The sequence below is a fragment of the Schistocerca nitens genome, chromosome 10, assembly GCF_023898315.1.
Source record: "Schistocerca nitens isolate TAMUIC-IGC-003100 chromosome 10, iqSchNite1.1, whole genome shotgun sequence".
NCBI classification, from domain to species: Eukaryota; Metazoa; Arthropoda; class Insecta; order Orthoptera; family Acrididae; genus Schistocerca; species Schistocerca nitens.
In genome coordinates, this window is record NC_064623.1 from 143,621,146 (window position 1) to 143,641,546 (window position 20,401).

General features: G+C 46.7%; 1 protein-coding gene across 5 annotated transcripts in view; it reads left to right on the forward strand.

Moving 5' to 3' along the window:
* The window catches only part of LOC126210127 (glycogen synthase kinase-3 beta), a 325,023-nt gene that overhangs the window by 294,196 nt on the left and 10,426 nt on the right, over nucleotides 1-20,401 (forward strand). For all 5 annotated transcript variants that reach the window (XM_049939273.1, XM_049939275.1, XM_049939271.1 and 2 more), the window contains one exon: nucleotides 1,146-1,332. In XM_049939273.1, coding sequence (XP_049795230.1) covers nucleotides 1,146-1,332 — 187 coding nt within the window. The remainder of the gene's footprint in view (nucleotides 1-1,145; nucleotides 1,333-20,401) is intronic.

The following is a 20,401-nucleotide window of genomic DNA, read 5'->3' on the forward strand; positions in this document are numbered from 1 at the left end:
TTCCTTAACATTATTTCCTTTGCAATACAGGATTTCACATCATTATTTACACCTAACTATTGCTTCTTTCTTGCCACCAATAAGATTGCCATGTACATCTTCCAGCACTGTTGCACGGTTTGAACTCTTGGGTAGTGCTGTTTATCTTCTTGAAGAGGTCACGCATTTGATTTAGCTTTTGATGCCGGTTATTTCTCACAAATATTGGTGAGATACTGTGACTACTTGGTTTGGTAGTTACGTGACATAGTACTTTGTATGCTACTTTCTCTTCAGCAGTTCATATGTCACATTTCTTCAGTGTCCTCCTCTCTTCAGTCAGTAGTAGAGTAGTGTTTGAAATCAATGGATGCTTCACGCATTGAGTTCATTTAATAGATAATTAACAATGTTTCCATGTACCTTTCAATGATTCACATGACTTTAAAAATTTTACATACTGAGATTGTACGTTGTTGGCGCAGAATGTAAACCGTGTTGGCTATTACATTTTTATATGAATAGTTAAGCCTTCAAGGAAATAAAGGCCCAGTTAATGTGTATTAGATAAAATAACATACATTTCTGCAAGCAAGGAACTAAGTGCTTCAAATCTGTGTAAACTGTAGGTCCTCCAAAATTTTTTAATATAAAGTTTTTTTGTAAAATGTAAATTCCTCATGCAAAGAAAATATGATAGTAATCTGCAAAACACAAATTAATGTTTGAATTTAAAAAAAATGGAAAACAGCTTATAAATGGTTTTAATATTTTCGAGGTAATTCTTGCCCAAAAGTAAACTGTTAAAGAAAAATAAATGCCAGTTACTTAGTGTTGACATGATATCAAAGTAAGTGGATGCTCCCTTTTTCTACATTTCATGGTGTCATAACATTATTGAACACTTGGGGTATGTCAACACTGTAGTGTCTGAGCAGCACATCATTCAATCTCTAAGGAAATAAGAACGGCTAAGGAATGAATGGCATTACGAAAAGAAATGTGCCGTGCATTACAGAAATATGTATTTGGTGCGTTACTATTACTTACTCTCTAGTTGACCGATCTCACTTCATCCACTCTTTCTGCTATGAAATATACTGGTACACATATTGAAAATAAATTGTATACATTGTTATTGATTCATAAAATCTCCATTGTTTAAGGTATTCCGTGCGCGCACTCCACCAGAGGCAATCGATTTGGTGTCACGTCTTCTGGAGTATACACCGTCGTCGCGTACATCACCGCTGCAGGCATGTGCTCACACTTTCTTTGATGAGCTCCGGGAGCCTAACACTCGGCTTCCCAATGGCCGTGAGTTACCACCGCTGTTCAATTTCACAGAGCATGGTAAGTGTCAGTGAAGTAAAATGATTTACTTTTCACCTTCCTTTTGTTCTTTCTCCTTCCACGCTTTCATACTGCATACTGTTGTTCACTTTGTCTTGTACACACACACACACACACACACACACACACACACACACACACACACCATTACATCATCTTACTTGGTTGGCAGGTTTTATAGGCTCAAATGATTAGTGGTGTACTCCCAAGTAGCCGTTTCAGTTTTATTCACAATGTTTCGATGATCGACCCAGCTATTTTCGTCAGTTGCTGGAAGTTTTGATTTTATGTGTACTTGCTGCCTGGACTCTGACCAGACTTAATGATGATGACTGAGCCCTTTGTCAAAATGTTGTGCATAAAACAGAAAAAGTAATTCAGTAAAACACCCGGAAGCACATACAGCTGTTTTCTTCTTCTTCTTCTTCTTCTTATTATTATTATTATTATTATCATCATAATCATTATTATTTTTCCCATAACCGTTTCTCAGGAAATGAAATTTTGAAGCTGCCTCCTCGTTCCTCTGTCCCACCTCTCTCCTCTCTCCCTCCTCCCCTGCCCCCTTCTCATAAAGCTTTGACATATAAATTTCTGGGATGTAGTTGTTTGTATGACTTTATTTAAACCTTCGACTTTGTTCTTGCTGGTTGTTACATGCTACTTAAAAAGTCCATTTATGGGACTGGGATGGATCGCAACAGAAAACATCCTCAGAGAGTTAAAGTGCAGTCTTGTTTGACCCAGTCAGTCAGTCAGTGATTGCATGGTAATGAGAACAGAAATGGAGCACTCAGTAGTGATGTCTTTCCGACTATGGAAATCAAATGTATAAGGAACAAAGGTGTTTTTGTAAACAACAAAAAAATTAATTTATTCTTGATTTAATATTATTGTTAATTTCTGTATATGTGAGTTAGTTTTCCATACTCTACAAAGCAGTGCTCGTATAGCACAGCAGCGCATCTAGAGATTTGAGGCTCTGATTGTGATGATGTCAGTGTGCAGATTGTGTGACTAAAATTGCCATAGACACACAGTAGTTATTACAATAAAAAATAGTTTGGACGGCAAGTTTTTATCTCAGATTACAATCGTTAATTTCTGTCGTCTTGGCCAGTACCTTCACAACCTGCGGATGCACACCACTCTGCATCACAGTTATTAGCACACTGGACTCGCATTCAGGAGGACAGTGAGTCAAATCTGCTTCTGATCATTAAGATTCAGGTTTTCCTTGATTTCTCTAGATCACTCCAGATAAATTCATCTTGGTTTTCTAGACCTCAAAAATGTTTTTGATCAGGTACCTCACAAAATAATGTGATTAGCGCTTAAAGTTGTGGCAATCTGAGTACCTGTTAACTGGATGTGGCATCAGTGTGTAGAGAGGAGCAGCTATGCCCAGGTTGCTGCAGTAGCGTCAAATAACTTTCGTGTCAGAGTAGGAGTCAACTGAGGAGACTAAGTTGCTCGGATGGGCAAGTGGCATTACTCGACCGGATCATGTCTCGAACGATGCTTTTAGGAAACATTTTGTGGTCGACCGATCCAGAAGAAAATGCAAGAAAGGCATTTGCTACGGTTCAGTCGTATGCTGCACTCAGAGGACGATACTGTCACAGAGGCAGCACACACAGTGGAAGTCGCTGGAAAGGGATCTGAGAGACGACCCCGACAGTGTGAGCTGACACACTGCAAAATGACCTGAATGCGGTAAATGTTTATCCAAAAATGGCCTATGATTGAAAATGGAGAAAGCAAATCCACTCCGTGGAACCTGCTACTGAATGGGACAAATGATAAAGAAGAAGCAGCAGCTGCAGACAAATGCCAGGATGGTTCCGTTCGAAAGGTCGTGGCCGATTTCCTTCCCTGACCGAGCTTGTGCTCGGCCTGTGATGACCTCGTTGTCGACATCCTTCTACCTCTCTACATCCTTTCTGACCAAATTCAGTTGATCCCACTCAGAGACTCACATGCTGCTATGCTCAGAAAGACACAGTGCAAATGCTGTCAAGTTGTCACTTTCTCTTTGCTCAGTTCCAGATGCATCTTAAAGAATTTGAAGTTCTATGTTTAATTCTGTTTCTATCATATCTGTAACCTACTTACGGACTTTTTATATTCTTATTTGGAAAGGTTGAAAGCTGTTAAAACATTCAGTCTTGCCAACCCCTGTTTAAACAAGTAGAACAGTTTCATATTTGACCTCAGGAATAATTATCGCAAGCTTCTTTTGTAGGTCATGCTTTCTTCCATTCCTTTGCTATCTGTTCAGAGTGTGATGATGTCACACAACCACACTAGAGTGCAAATCTAAAAGCAGTTTCGGTAATGAGGTACTCCATCTAGCACTGAAAACATTTTTATACTGGCACAAACGTGCAGACGGAAAATAATACCTTCTGGACAGAGAGTTCCGTCATTTATACAAACATAAGATTTTCCGGAAAATGTAAACATAACTAACTTCCAGAACATTTTAGAAATGATAAATGACAATGAATACTAAATTACAAGTATTTGCTGATGATCTGGGTTCCTCTGGTGACCGACAGCACTACTGCGTGCAGCATAGCTCATGGCATTGCTCCCTCTCCTGAAGAAACAGTGCCTCGCTGTTCCAGAAGTTCTCATTGGAGCTGAATACACCATCCTAGATCTAGATCTTTTCAACGGTGCTCTGGAATTGCTGGAGGATCCTTGCGCTTGAGTTACTTTCGCATCCTCTTCACTGTGATGAGCATCAGAGATAGCCCCCTCCTGTCAAACCTTCACAACTGTTGAGCCAGTGTTTAGTTTCCTTGAAAAAGAAGCCACCACCATTGATCTGCACCTCAGGACTCTCATTGAGCTTCGCACAGAAGGCATAGACATTCTCTCTTTTATGTAACAATGAAATTCACCAAACAGCCGTGCAGTTGAGATGTTATTTTATTTTATTGTATCTTCACTACCAGTTTTGGCAATTCATTATGCCATTTTGAGGCCCCATAAACACATCTAAAAAATAATCAGTATTGGCATACTGGAGCCATTTGGTTTTGGATGTTCGGAATTCATAGCTCCGGTGCTTCCCTCAAAGACTTGACTGCGACTCGTAGTAGAGTCTTTGAAGATGGCGTAATGAATTGCTGAAACTGGTAGCAAAATTAAAATAACATCTTAATTGCACAGCTGGTTGGTGAATGTTGTTAAATATTTGACCAGTCGCTGTCCCGTGTCCACAATGGATCGGCGCACACACACTATTTGCATTTGTGCCTTTGCTGAAGTGTCATAATCCTCGTGAAATCCAAAAAGCAACTAAGCATATGTTACAGTGCAAAGTAGCATTATAGTACTTTTTCTGATAGTCCCAGTTTCTGCACAGGCATAAAAATCTATACAGAGTCTTCTGAAATGTGCTTCACTGACTGGTGCTTTGTATTCTAGCATGCTTTTTTCCTTTTCTTAAGTGTCCGTGGTGTGCACGGGAGCCAGCTGTCTGCTTTTCCAATCCTGATGATGAGCTGTTCCATGTAGTCATTCTAAGTATCATTTGGTTGAAACAGGAACAACTTATCTCTTTATTGCTGATAATTGATTTATGCGTATATCTCATCATTTCGGCCTTGCAAACATGAGGTAGCCTGTAGCGTCTCACTTTGCTATGTTGCTGCACACACGAATGTCATGGAGAGCTGTATTAAATCTCGGTCTCTGTTACACATCATTGTAGATTGAGAGCATGTCCGCCAATGTTTCATTAAATCATTGTGTGAGGCTGTCTGTCTGTCTGTGAGTGTTAAGCTGTCATCGTTCTGTGTGTGCTATCACAATGTGAAGTTACCCCTGATATTAGTCTCTACTGGAAAACATTTCCACGATCAGAAATAATCACGAGGGATCATTTGTGCTTCAAAAGATAACCACCTTCAAGGAACATGTCAAATTTGGTTACTTTGATGGCGGCATGCTGGGTGAGGTAGTTAGTGCAGACATGCATCTGATTCTGTCTACCATCTTCACAAGTTCCAGGTGACGGAAATACTTCTGGACAGCTGGCTGTGGATGAGCTGGGGTGATGATGTATTTCCACCCCATTGGATCATTGTTCCTTGTATACGTGTTCCTTTTATTAATCAGTATTCTTGTTTGGTTGGTTCTCCATTAAAGGCTTTCAGCAGTGCCAGCTCTTCCCTCTATTCAGTAGCAACATCATTTAATTGAGTGATGACGGAGCTTTCATCCATGCTGATGTGGTCTGCCAAAGAATTCCCTGAAAGGCTGTCATATACCGATGTTTGTGTCCAATTTTGTTCACTATTCTGATGTCATACTCCTGAAGCCTGAGTGACCGTATCACCATCCGGTCCGATGGATTCTTCATGCTATTAAGTCAGAATAATGATCTGACACCCAGTGAATGGTTCGCCAAATAAATACGGTCAGAACTCGATAGCCCAAACAACTACGAAGCACTCTTTCTCTGTTGTTGAGCACATTATCTCAGATTTGCACTGGAACTGGGCCTAACCCATAACTGCTACCCCGTCGGTGTGGTGCTCTGTATCGTCATTCTCGTCTTGCAGTGCTAAGACTGGAGACTTTGTTAGCACTTTTTTAAAGACAAGGAAAGATCTCTCTTGCACCTTGTTTCCAGAAAATTTGGCATCTCCCTGCAGTAGTTCTTGCAGGCGATGTGCATTGGTACAAAAGTCCTTTGTGAATCGCAATTAGTACGAGCACAGTCTGTGAAAAACAAATACCCCGAGGAGTCAGAAAATTAGTGAGTGCTCTTAATTTCTCTAGGTCAGGACGCACTCCATTCCCACTGACTAGGTCCTCAAAGATTATGTCGTGGGCAAAGAAGAGCCACTTCCTGGGATTTAGACGGAGGTATGAGTCCGGACACATTTCAGCACAGTTGTCAGGTGGCTTAGATGTTCTTAAAGTGTCTTCAAAACAGTGACAGTGTCTTCTATGTAGCAGACACGTGTCATCCATTAAGGTGTTGAAGTAGGTTGTCCACTATACACTATTTGATCTAAAGTATCCAGACACCGCCAAGAACAAAAGTTTTTCCTATTACGTGCATTGTGATGCCACCTACTGCCAGGTACTCAATATCGGGCACCTCAGTAGCCATTAGACATTGTGAGAGAGCAGAGTGGGACACTCTGCGGAACTCACTGACTTCGAATGTGGTCAGGTGATTGGGTGTCACTTGTGTCATATGTCTGTACACGAGATTTCCACACTCCTGAACATCCCTAGGTCCACTGTTTCCTATGTGATAGTGAGGTGGAAACATGAAGGGACACATACAGCACAAAAGCGTACAAGCTGACCTCATCTGTTGGCTGGCAGAGACCGCTGACAGGTGAAGATGGTTGTAATGTGAAATAGGCAGACGTCTATCCAGACCATCACACAGGAATTACAAACTGCATCAGGATCCACTGCAAGTACTATTACAGTTAGGCGGGAGGTGAGAAAACTTTGATTTCGTGGTCAAGTGGCTGCTCCTAAGCCACACATCGCGCCGGTAAATGCCAGACGACACCTCATTTGGTGTAAGAAGCATAAACATTTGATGATTGAACAGTGGAAAAACATTGTGTGGAGTGACGAATCACGGTACACCATGTGGTGATCCAATGGCAGGGTGTGGGTATGGCGAATGCCTAGTGAACGTCATCTTCCAGCTTGTGTAGTGCCAAGAGTAAAGTTCGGAGGCAGTGGTGTTACGGTGTGGTTGTGATTTTCGTGGATAGGGCTTGCACTCTTTGTTTTTTTGCATGACAGTATAACGGCACAGCCCTACATTGATGTTTTAAGCACCTTCTTGCTTTCCACTGTTGAAGAGCAACTCGGCGATGGTGACTGCATCTTTCAACACGATGGAGCACCTGTTCGTAATGCACGGCTTGTGGCGGAGTGGTTACACGACAGTAACATCCCTGTAATGGACTGCCTGCTCAGAGTCCTGACCTGAATCTTACATAACACCTTAGGGATATTTTGGAACACTGACTTTGTGCCAGGCATCACCTACGGACATCGATACCTCTCTTCAGTGCAGCACTCCGTGAAGAATGGGTCACCATTCCCCAAAAAACCTCCCACCACTTGATTGAGCGTATGCCTGTGAGAGTGGAAGCTGCAGTCAAGGCTAAGTGTGGGCCAACACCATATTGAATTCCAGTGTTACCAATGGAGGGTGCCACGAACTTGTAAGTAATTTTCAGCCAGGTGTCTGGATACTTTTGATCATGTAGTGGATGTTTGATGTTGGCTGAAAGTTGTAGAATTTCACAGGCCAAACAGCATAACTTTGAACTCATGGAGGCAGTCAGGTTTCGTGAAGGCAATCTTCTCACAGTCGGCCTTGATTTGCCAGTAACCCTGCTACATGTCCTTACTTGAGAGCAGTAAGTCATCATCACTGTGTGGCAATGGGTAGATATCTTTTTTCATATTTTTATTCAGTTGGTGGTACTTGTCTCAAACTTTGTATGCCGTCCTCCTCCTTCATATAGATCAGAGGAAGAGAAAGGATAATCTGAATGTTTAGTGATCACCTTGAAGCATCTTTTCCCCTTCCTCCCAAATTGTGCAGTGTCCAGTTAGCAACACCCTACACAATTGCTGGCTAATTGGTGGATGATTGCCAGTGTTTTATCATGGGCTGCTTGTTCTGTCTTTTTCTCCCTTCAGGATTTGTAGGCATCTGAAAATTGGTGCAGAATGGCTGACACTCACTGACAATATTCATCAGTCACCAGATCCTATTGACAGTTCGATAGTACCTGCATTATAACTGAAAAAAAGTCAAAAGCCAAGATCACTAAAAAAACATTTTATTGGATGAGCAGTTTCAACAGAACCTATGCTGTCATCAGATATGCAGGAGGGTGAACATAAATTGATAGGAAAATATTTTACAGTAATGATATTACAACTTGATAAACTGTCGTGTTACATACCGTACAGAATTATAATACCTTATGCTTTAAAATTTTGACACCATATTGGTCATCAATATTGCAAGTGGCTTCACATTGCATATGCTCTTCCAACTACCACGGAGATCACTATATATCAGCATGTCAAATGTAAAAGGATTATGTACAACTGTAAACATAACTATATTGTCGCAGAAGAAGCTGAGCAGTGCCGTGTTGTGGTGGTTATGATACTAAACTGTTGCATTCGTTAAGTGAAGTTAGTGTTCATCATTCATCTAATTACACCTTCTTCTATTTGAAAATATTGCACTGATTAACTGCTCAGATATGGTGCAAACATTACGACCACCATATACATCCATCAGACGGCACTGTGACAGTTGATTGGTGTATTTTATATACCTGTATAGTGTAACACAAATTCCATGTACCTGGTAATACATTATTAAGGACAATTTTTATTTACCTTTATTGTACAATGCAACTCGGAGAAATATAGAAATTTTTAATTAATATATGTACCTTTGATAATTTTATAGGATAAAATATTTACAACAGGAGACATTACCAAAGGTTAATTACAGTTATACAAAAAACATCTATATGTCTCTGAGTTAGGTTGTATAATAATGTGTATAATAAGGTGGTCCTCATTATTATCTATTATATTGAGTAATTATACAGGGTGTCCCATTTATCTAAGAGACGACCCATTGTGGCCGGTTACTGTGCCCCAACTGAGAGAATCTCTGCTCTCGTAGATCAACACCTTCAACCTATTACCCGGAACCTATCCTCCTCTATAAAACATACCATCCATTTCCTCCACCGAATCTCCACAGTTCCTTTCCTTTTACTACATGGTGCCCTGCTCGTCGCTGTTGATGCCACCTCCCTGTACACTAACATTCCTAATGCCCATGACCTTACTGCTATTAAACACTACCTTTCCAGATGCCCTATGGATTCCAAACCAACCACCTCCTTCCTAGTCGCAATGACCAACTATATCCTCACCCACAATTACTTCTCCTTTGAAGGCATTACCTACAAACAAATCACGGGTGCAGCTATGAGCACCTGCTTGACACCATCCTATGCCAGCCTGTTCATGGGCCATCTAGAGGAATCCTTCCTAAAAACCCAGAATCGTAAACCCCTCACCTGGTTCAGATTCATTGATGACATCTTTGCTATCTGGGTTTAAGGTGAGGACACCCTATTTACATTCCTCAAAAACTTCTCCCCCATTTGCTTCACATAGTCCTACTCAATCCAACAAGCCACCTTCCTAGATGTTGATCTCCAACTCAGAGATGGCTGCATCAGTACCTTTGTCCATATCAAATGTACTAACCACCAGCAATACCTCCACTTCGACAGCTGCCACCCGTTCCATACCAAGAAGTCTCTTCCGTACAGCCCAGCCACCCGTGGTCGTCGCATCTGCAGGGACGAGCAGTTCCTCACAAAATACACCGAGGGTCTCACTGAAGCCTTCACCAACTGTAATTATCCTCCCAACCTTGTGCAAAAACAAATCTCCCATGCCTTACCTTTCCAGTCTCCCACCACCTCCCAAAGTCCCACAGAGGAGCATTCCCCTCGTAACTCAGTACCATCTGGGACTGGAGCGACTGAATTACATTCTCCGCCAGGGTTTCGATTACCTCTCGTCTTGTCCTGAAATAAGAAACGTCCTGCCCACTATCCTCCCCACCTCTCCTACAGTGGTATTACGCCATCCGCCAAATCTTCGCAATATACTTGTCCATCCTTGCACAACCCCTGCTCCCAATCCCTTACCTCATGGCTCATACCCCTGCAATAGACCTAGAGGCAAGACCTATCCCATACATTCTCCTACCATCACATACTCCAGTCCGGTCAGTAGCATCACCTATCCCATCAAAGGCAGGGCTACCTGTGAAACCAGTCATGTGATTTACAAGCTAAGCTCCAACCACTGTGCTGCATTCTATGTAGGCATGACAACCACCAAGCTGTCTGACCGCATGAATGGCCACCGACAAACTGTGGCCCAAAAAAAAAAAATTTGGACCACCCTGTTGCTGGACACACTGCCAAATATGATATCCCTCATCTCCGTGACTGCTTCACAGCCTGTGCCATATGGATCCTTCCCACCAACCAGCTTTTCTGAATTGCACAGGTGGGAACTTTCCCTGCAATACATCCTATGTTCCCATAACCCTCCTGGCCTCAACCTTCGTTAGTCACTGTCCTCACACACCAGCCCCCTCCCTGTTTCCATTCCAGCACTACACAGCTGTCATTTCACCGCTGCACCCAGTCTTTTAATTTCTTTTTATTTCTCTCCTTTCTGCTACTTCCTCCCCACCTTCTCTCCTGCCCTCCATCTAAACTGCAGCTCTTCACTGTCTGCCATCCCCACCATGCTATCTCCCCCCCCCCCTCTCTCCCGACCCCAGCCTCCTTACCCCCACCCAGTTACCACTCCCATCATGCACTGGTGCTGCTGCTCACAGTTTGGTTTCAATTATCTGAGACTGCAGATGTGTGTGTGTGTGTGTGTGTGTGTGTGTGTGTGTGTGTGTGTGTTGCTGACAAAGGCCTTAATGACCAAAAGCTATAATTGTGTGAATCTTTTTGTTGCGCCTATCGTGGCTCAGCATCTCCACTATGTGGTGAGTAGCATCTCTCCTTCTCTAATATTGAAATGCTGCTCATGTAACACGGACCAATGATGGAAGCTGCCACCATCATGTATCAGGAATGCAAGAAACACTACCCGCAGCTGATTAATGAGCAGTCCTGGTTGAAACTAGTTTACAGATTATAGGCAATACAGGCAGATTCCAAAAGAAAGGATGTTGATAGAAGAAAAATAAGAGCAAATAGAAAAACCAATACGATGATGCAAATGATGCAAAGAAAGATTAAAAATTGAAAAAATGAGATTGAAACCAGTTAATTGAAAATAATGATCACTCATTTTAATAAAGATTTAAGAAAAAGAAAAAAAAAAAACGTTCATACCAACAACCTTTTGCATCACAGACTGTGACATTATCAACGCATTTCGGAAAACCTTACAATGACATTGTCGTAATTATTTATCTACAGAAACAGTTGCAACGATCATTTTCTGCCTTCAAAACATTGGTTTAACACCATGTCATATGAAGTTTATATACTGTTCGCCAACCTCGGTAATGATAATTGAATATGTGAAAGCGAATCGCCTCTTGCGCAAAAGATTACAGTAGTCTTTGGCCAGTTGCGTGTAAATAATCCGCGTATTTTGTTACCATAATTATGTTTGTGTGTGTGTGTGTGTGAACAAAAAGACTGCCACAAATAAGCTTTCGGCCAATAAGGCCCCCCCTCCCCCCCCCCCCCCCCCCTCTCTCTCTCTCTCTCTCTCTCTCTCTCTCTCTCTCTCTCTCTCTCTCTCTCTCTCTCTCTCACTCATGCTGGGGTGGGGAGGGGTAGAGATAGTGGGGTGGAGTGGGAACAGTAAAGTACTGCTGGGGAGTGGGCAGGGACGAGGTGGAGACAGGGTAGGGTAGCTATGTGCGGTTGGGAGGTTAGACGGAGGGCAGGGGAGAGGTGGGGAGGGGGGGGGGGTTAGCAGAAGAGGAGAAAAGTAAGACTGTGTGAGATAGTGGAAAGAGGGCACTGTAGTGCTGGAAGAGGCTGGATGGATGACTAACTTTTATATTTGACTTGCTGATGTGTAGTGATTTTCGTAGCAGTGAGAAGTGCATATACAGTGTAAAGCCACTCGCACCACTGATGCACAATATGTTGTAAAGATTTTAAAGCCTAAGGTACATTTTAATTCCATAGGTTATGTAACAAGTTGGAATATCACGATTGTAAAATATTTTCCAATCAACTTCCGTTCTTCCTCTTGCAGATCTGGTGATTACAGTATAGTTCTGTCAAAACAGATAATCCAAAACAATTGATTTTTTAGTGATTTTGGCTTGTTAAGCTTACTACAATTGTCATACACTGCAGATCCCTGCACCCCCCCCCCCCTTTCCACCCCCCCTGTGGGTCCGGGGTAAGAATAGGCCCGAGGTATTCCTGCCTGTCGTAAGAGGCGACTAAAAGGAGTTTCAACCGTTTCGGCCTTCCATCGGCCTTCCATGTGATGGTCCCACTTGGGGTTTGACCTCCATTTTTCAAAATTCTACAGAAGTACGAGCCTTTTGGGGAAGGACGCCTTACGTGGTGTACCATTGATCCTCAGTGCACTAAGACCTCGGCACTCAGCATTGTACCGGCGTTGTAACCATACCCACTATTCCTCAAATTGGGCCTAAACGCCTGATGGGTTGTAAAAGTTACGCCCATAGTGCGTCCCCATCTGCACCTACGATCATGATGGACTTTCCATGGCACCAGAAATTCAGCCCGGTAGCCAGCCCGTTGTGGTGGGGTTGTCATGTACCCTCTAGGTTGTAGCCCCCTGACAACACAGGGATCGTACTGCAGATACCTGAGCTGCACCCTCCCCACGTCGGCCAAGGAGTAGATGCCCGTCTCCTTGGGGCATCAGGACTCTTGGCAACGGTCATCCTGCCAGGTGGCCCTTGCTGAGGCTGGATGGCGCCCGTGGGGAGAGCCCCTGGTCGGAGTGGGTGGTATCGGGGCGGACGTTTCGCAGATGAAACGTCAACACGTATCAGGTCGCTCTGCGGCAGTCTTTCAAAAGGAAAGGTACTGTTTCTAGTTCTGGTTCTCCTGCCCTTTCCCCCTTGGCCACTCCCTGGGAGGAGGGACAGGCCCGTCGGCTTGGGGCGAAGTACTTCCCCCACTATTTGGTCTGTTCTTGAACCGATTGGGGGACGTTCACCACCTCCAAGCCCATGTTCTTTGTTCAGCACATTGAGGACATCTTCGGGGAAATCGAGGCTCTCAGTAAGATGCGTTCGGGGTCCGTTCTTATAAAGACCACCTCCGCCACACAGTCGGCGGCGCTCCAGGCGTGCGACCGCCTAGGGGACATCCCAGTGTCCATTGTCCCGCATCTGGCACTAAATAGGACGCAGGGGGTTATTTTTCATTGGGACCTCCTGCTGCAATATGATGAGGAGCTCAGGGCCAACCTGGAGTGCCGAGGCGTGCATTTCATCCAGCGCGGCCCCAAAGACCGTCGCATCGACACCGGGGCCTTTATCCTCGCCTTCGAGGGGGACGTTCTCCCGGAGAAGGTAAAGGTGATGTGCTACCGGTGCGACGTGCGACCTTACGTCCCGCCTCCTATGCGCTGTTTTCGCTTTGGGCGCATGTCGTCACGGTGTGAGGCTTGAGCCCCTTTGTGGCGATTGTGGACATCCTCTTCGTGAGGAACATACATGCACCCCACCACCTCGGTGCGTTAGTTGTCCTGGCATCCACTCGCCTAGATCCTCAGACTGCCCCGCATATCAGAAGGAGAAGAAGATACAAGAACTCAAAACTTTGGATCGGCTCTCTTATTCTGAGGCCAGGAAGTAGTATGACTGCCTCCATCCCGTGCCGTTGACCACTTCGTTTGCCTCAGTTGTGTCCACTCCTTCCGCGGTATCCTCACCCCTATCCTGTCCCCCTTCCGCCTCCTCCCCCATCCGAGGTCTCTGCCTCCGCCTCCCAAATCCCTCCCTTCCAAATCCTCCTCCCCCGTGGCCCCCGCCCCCTCTGCCCCAGGGGCCACCCTTCCTCCTCCTCCTCCTCCTCCTCCTCTTCCCCCCCCCCCCCCCCTCCCGCTGCCTGAAAAGCAGCGATCCTCTTCTCAGGCGTCCATCGGGGAAATATTCTGGACCCCAGCTTCCGAGGTCCGGCGTTCCAAAACGGACCCTGCGCGTGAGGACCTTCTTCAGGTCCAGCCCACCATCCCTGTGCCTCCTCGGCCTTCCAAGAAGGCCTCCGAGAAGAAGTCTCTATCCCCCTCTCTACCCCGGCGCGTTTCGTCTGACGCTCCATCCGTGAGTCGCTGCTCCCGGCCGTCCTCAGTTTCGCCGGGACGTTCTGCTGCCAGGCGCTCAGCTGGCCTCTCGTCGGCAAATGATGCTGCCCCTCCTACACAACCCGGGACAGCGGCCGCAGCTGGCAACGACTCGATGGAACAGGATCCGCCTCCCGCCGGTTGTAGCGTGGTTCCCTCACAACCTGGCCCTCCGCGGCCGTCGGGGCCGTCGAGGTGACCAGCTCTTCCCCCGTCTCGTTCCCCCCCTTTTGACTAGCGATGGCCTTGTTACATTGGAACATAACAGGTATTCGATGTAATCGGGAGGAATTACAACTGCTCCTCAGCCTGCACTGTCCGCTCGTCCTTGGTCTCCAGGAAACCAAGTTGCGCCCGACTGACCGTATTGCCTTTACCCACTATACCTCGGAGCGGTATGACCTCACCCCTGTGGACGGTATCCCAGCTCATGGTGGGGTCATGTTGCTCGTTCGGGACGATGTCTATTACCATCCCATCCCATTGACCACCCCACTCCAAGCAATAGCTGTCCGTATTACTCTTTCTGCTTTTACTTTTTCAGTTTGTACCATCTACACTCCATCGTCATCTGCTGTTAGTCAGGCTGACATGATGCACCTGATCGTTCAGCTTCCCCCGCCGTTTTTGTTGTTTGGCGACTTCAATGCCCATCATCCCCTTTGGGGCTCTCCTGCATCCTGTCAAAGAGGCACACTCTTGGCGGATGTCTTCAACCATCTCAATCTTGTCTGCCTCAATACTGGCGCCCCGACTTTCATCTCGGACTCTACTCATACCTACTCCCACTTGGACCTCTCGATCTGTTCTACCACTCTTGCCCGTCGATTCGAGTGGTATGTCCTTTCTGACACCTATTCGAGCGACCACTTCCCCTGTGTCGTTCGTCTCCTGCACCACACCCCATCCCCACGTCCTTCGAGCTGGAACATACCGAAAGCTGACTGGGGACTTTACTCCTCCCTGGCGACCTTTCCGGACCACGATTTTCTCAGTTGTGACAGTCGGGTCAAATACCTCACGGCTGTTATCATCAATGCTGCCGAACGTTCCATTCCTCGTACTACCTCTTCTTCACGTCGTGTTTCCGTCCCCTGGTGGAACGAGGCTTGTAGGGACGCTATCCGTGCTCGACGACGTGCTTTACGCACCTTTCGCCGCCAGCCTACGTTGGCGAATTACTACCTCTTCTTCACGTCGCGTTTCCGTCCCCTGGTGGAACGAGGCTTGTAGGGACGCTATCCGTGCTGGACGACGTGCTTTACGCACCTTTCGCCGCCATCCTACGTTGGCGAATTGTATTGGATACAAACGACTCCGAGCGCAATGCCGTAGAGTCATCAAAGACAGCAAAAAAGCTTGTTGGGCCTCTTTCACCAGCTCCTTTAACAGTTTTACTCCCTCTTCTGTCGTATGGGGTGGCCTGCGCCGGCTGTCGGGCATTAAGGCCCACCCTCGGTACCTGGCCTGACCTCAGGTAATGAGGTCCTTGTTGATCCTGTGGCTGTCTCCAACGCCTTCGGCCGGTTTTTCGCGGAGGTTTCAAGCTCCGCCCATTACCACCCTGCCTTCCTTCCCAGGAAAGAGGCAGAAGAGGCTCGGCGACCTTCCTTCCACTCGCTGAATCTGGAAACTTATAATGCCCCCTTTACTATGCGGGAACTCGAACGTGCGCTTGCACTGTCCCGGTCCTCTGCTCTAGGGCCAGATGCCATTCATGTTCAGATGCTGGCACACCTTTCTCCGGTGGGCAAAAGCTTCCTTCTTCGTATCTACAATCGCATCTGGACCGAAGGTCAGGTCCCCATGCGTTGGTGTGACGCCGTCGTTGTTCCTATACCCAAATCCGGGAAGGATAAACACCTTCCTTCTAGTTACCACCCCATTTCTCTTACAAGCTGTGTCTGTAAGGTGATGCAGCGCATGGTTCATGCTCGGTTAGTTTGGATTCTTGAATCTCAACGGCTACTTACCAATGTCCAATGCGGCTTTCGTCGCCGCCGCTCTGCTGTTGACCACCTTGTGACCTTGTCGACATTCATCATGAACAACTTTTTGCGAAGGCGCCAAACGGTAGCCGTGTTCTTCGATTTGGAGAAGGCTTATGATACCTGTTGGAGAGGAGGTATCCTCCGCACTATGCACAGGTGGGGCCTACGCGGTCGCCTGCCCCTTTTTATTGATTCCTTTTTAACGGATCGAAAGTTTAGGGTACGTGTGGGTTCCGTATTGTCCGATGTCTTCCTCCAGGAGAACGGAGTGCCTCAGGGCTCCGTCTTGAGCGTAGCCCTTTTTGCCATCGCGATCAATCCAATTATGGATTGCATTCCACCTAATGTCTCAGGCTCTCTCTTTGTCGATGACTTCGCGATGTACTGCAGTGCCCAGCGAACATGCCTCCTGGAGCGCTGCCTTCAGCGTTGTCTAGACAGCCTTTACTCATGGAGCGTGGCAAATGGCTTCCGGTTCTCTGAAGAGAAGACGGTTTGTATCAACTTTTGGCGATATAAAGTGTTCCTTCCGCCATCCGTACATCTCGGTCCCGTTGTTCTCCCATTCGTGGAAACAACTAAGTTTCTAGGGCTCACGTTGGATAGGAAACTGTGTTGGTCTCCGCATGTCTCTTATTTGGCGGCCCGTTGTACACGTTCCCTTAATGTCCTCAGAGTTCTTAGTGGTTCATCTTGGGGAGCGGATAGCACTGTCCTGCTTCGCTTGTATCGGTCCATAGTCCGATCGAAGCTGGATTATGGGAGCTTCGTCTACTCGTCTGCTCAGCCATCCCTCTTACGCCGTCTCAACTCCATCCACCATCGGGGGTTACGTCTTGCGACCGGAGCCTTCTACACTAGTCCTGTCGAGAGTCTTTATGCTGAAGCTGCCGAATTACCATTGACCTACCGGCGCGTACTGCTGTGTCGGTATGCCTGCCGGCTGTTGTCTATGCCTGACCACCCCTCTTAAGAGTCCTTCTTCGCCGATTCTCTCAACCGTCAGTACGGGTTGTATGTGTCTGCCCTGCTGCCCCCCGGAGTCCGCTTCCGTCGCCTGCTTCGACAATTGGATTTTGCACTCCCTACCACCTTCAGAGAGGGTGAGAGCCCGACACCACCTTGGCTCCAGGCTCCGGTTCATATTTATCTCGACCTGAGCTCACTCCCGAAGGAGGGTACTCCGGCTGCAGTGTATTGCTCACGGTTTGTCGAACTTCGTGCTCGACTTGCCGGTCACACCTTTATTTATACCGATGGCTCCAAAACTGTCGATGGTGTCGGATGTGCCTTTGTCGTTGGGGCCGCCAACTTTAAATACCGGCTCCTCGCCCTATGTTCCAGCTTTACGACCGAGCTTTTTGCTCTCCATCAGGCCGTTCAGTATGCCCGCCGCCACCGCCATTCATCGTATGTACTCTGCTCTGACTCACTCAGTGCTCTTCAGAGCCTTGGAGCTCCCTATCCGGTCCATCCCGTGGTGCAACGGATCCAGCAATCCCTCCATTCTTTTGCTGATGATGGCTCTCGTGTTAGCTTTATGTGGGTTCCAGGCCATGTAGGAGTGCCTGGGAATGAGACTGCTGATGCTGCGGCCAAGGCTGCAGTCCTCCTGCCTCGGCCAGCCTCCCTTTGTGTCCCATCGTCTGACATTAGTGGGGTTGTTTGTAAGAGGTTTGTGTCATTATGGTGGGATACTTGGTCGTCACTTCAAGAAAATAAGCTCCGGGCCATAAAACCGTTCCCAACAGCTTGGACAACCTCCTCCCGACAATCTCGGCGAGAGGTGGTCATTTGTGGCCAGGTTGCGGATTGGGCATTGCCGGTTTAGCCACCGCTACCTGCTATCCGGTGACCCCGCCCCGCAGCGCCCTTGTGGTCATGCATTGACAGTGCGCCATGTTTTATTGTCATGTCCCCGTTTTAATCAATCTCGTGTTGTCCTCTCTCTGCCATCTACCTTACAGGAAATTGGAGCTGATGACGCTCGAGCAGCTGCCCGTGTTCTGCGTTTTATAACTTTGACTGGCTTGTCCAAAGACATCCCACCTTTTTACTTATTTTATCTGCATCTTTGTCAGGTCTTTCTGGTGTCCCCCCCCCCCCCCCCCTCCCCTTGAGTTTTACTAGAATCCATGTGCTCTAACAACAGTGACTGGGCGCTAATGACCTCAGTAGTTGAGCGCCCTTAAACCTCACCAAATCTCGCCCCCCCCCCCCCCCTTTCCAGACTGACAATGTCAACAATACATACGTAGCTGTAGTGGTGGCAGAGCAGAATTCTACATCAGTGGACTGCACTGCCCATTCGGAACTGGTTTGGCTGTTCTTAATGCAGATATCTTCAATAATGTGCATGGCAGAGGATACTTATGGTACCACTCTTAGATCTCTCCCCCCCCCCCCCCCCCCTCCTCCTCACTCTATTTGTAAATGGTACATGGGAAAAATGACTGTCGGTAAACATTCATATTAGCTCCAAATTATCAGAGTTTCACTTAGTGGTCATTCTGTGAGCTGTGTAGGATGAAATAATAAATTGGCTCACACTTCCTGGAATGCAGTATTGGAATTTTAACATTAAATTTCCCTGTGATGCAAAATGTCTCTGATGCAGTGTCTGTACTATTTTTGTTAAGCATCTCTGTAATGCTCTAATGCTAAGTGATCCCATGATGTACCATGCCATTCTTCGTTGGATCTCATCTACCTCCTTTATTTATCCAACTTGGTAACGGTCCCAGCTTGTTAAACTGTACTCCTGAATTGCTCAAAAGTGTGCTTTGTTTGCCACTTCTTCCATGGATGAATTAAATCCAGGATGGAATAATGACCATATTATGAAAACGATAGATTGCTACGCATTGTGTAGTGCAGATGTTGAGTAGCAGATAGGCGCAACAGGAAAGACAATTGTACAAGAAAGCTTTCGGCCAAAAGGCCTTCCCCCAGAGTGGACAACAAACACACACACACACACACACACACACACACACACACACACACACACACGGCCGCTTTCTGTGGCTGCCGAGGCCAGACTGAGCAGCTGCGCACAGTGGGAGAAGCAGTCGGGGGGGGGGGGGGATTGGTGGTGGTGGTGAGGCTGGGGCAGAGAGGATGAGGGATAGCAGGGTAGGGGTGGGGGAGGGTAAAGTGATGCTTGTGGGAGCATACAAGCAGGATCCAGAGGGGACAGGCTGCGAAGCAGTCATTAAAATGAATAACATTCTGTTGGGCAGCGTGCTGAGCAACTGAGTGGCGCAGCTATTCCTTGGCCAGTTTGTTGGTAGCCATTCATATGGACTGACAGTTGGTTGTCATGCCCATGTAGAACACAGCCCTGCCTTTGATGGTATAGGTCATGCTTGTGCCCAGACTGGAATAGGTGGTGGCGGGAGCACGTAAGAGTCAGGTCTTGCATCTAGATCTATTACAGGGATATGAGCCGTGAGGCAAGAGGTTGGGAGCAGGGGTTGTGGAGGGACAGATTACGTAGGTTTGGTGGGTGGCGGAATACCGTTGTGGGAGGTGTGCGAAGTATAGTGGGTAGAACATTCTTCATTTTAGGGCACAACAAGAGGTGGTCAAAACCGTGGTGGAGGATGTGATTCAGTTGCTCCAGTCCAGGATGGTCCTGAGTCACAAGGGGAATGCTCCTCTGTGGCTGGACTTTGGGACCTTGGGAGGAGTTCGGTGACTTGACAGATAGAGATCTGCTTTTGTACAAGGATGGGACAGTAATTATGGTCCACGAAGACCTCTGTGAAACCTTCGATATATTTTGAGGAGGACTGATCATCGCTACAGATGCGATGACCGTGGGTGGCTAGGCTGTATAGAAGGATGGAAGGGGGACTTCTTAGTATGGAATGGGTTGCAGCTGTCGAAGTGGAGGTATTGCTAGTGGTTGGTAGGTTTGATATGGATGGATGTACTGATGTAGCCACCTTTGAGATGGTCAACATAAAGGAAGACTGCTTGTCGGGTTGAGGACGACCAGATGAAGCGAAATGGCGTAGCAGCTGTTGAGGTTCTGGAGGAATGTGGATAGGGTGTCCTTAATCTCAATCCAAATCACAAAGATGTCATCAGTGAATCTGAACCAAGTGAATGGTTTGGGATTCTCTTTGATTAGGAAT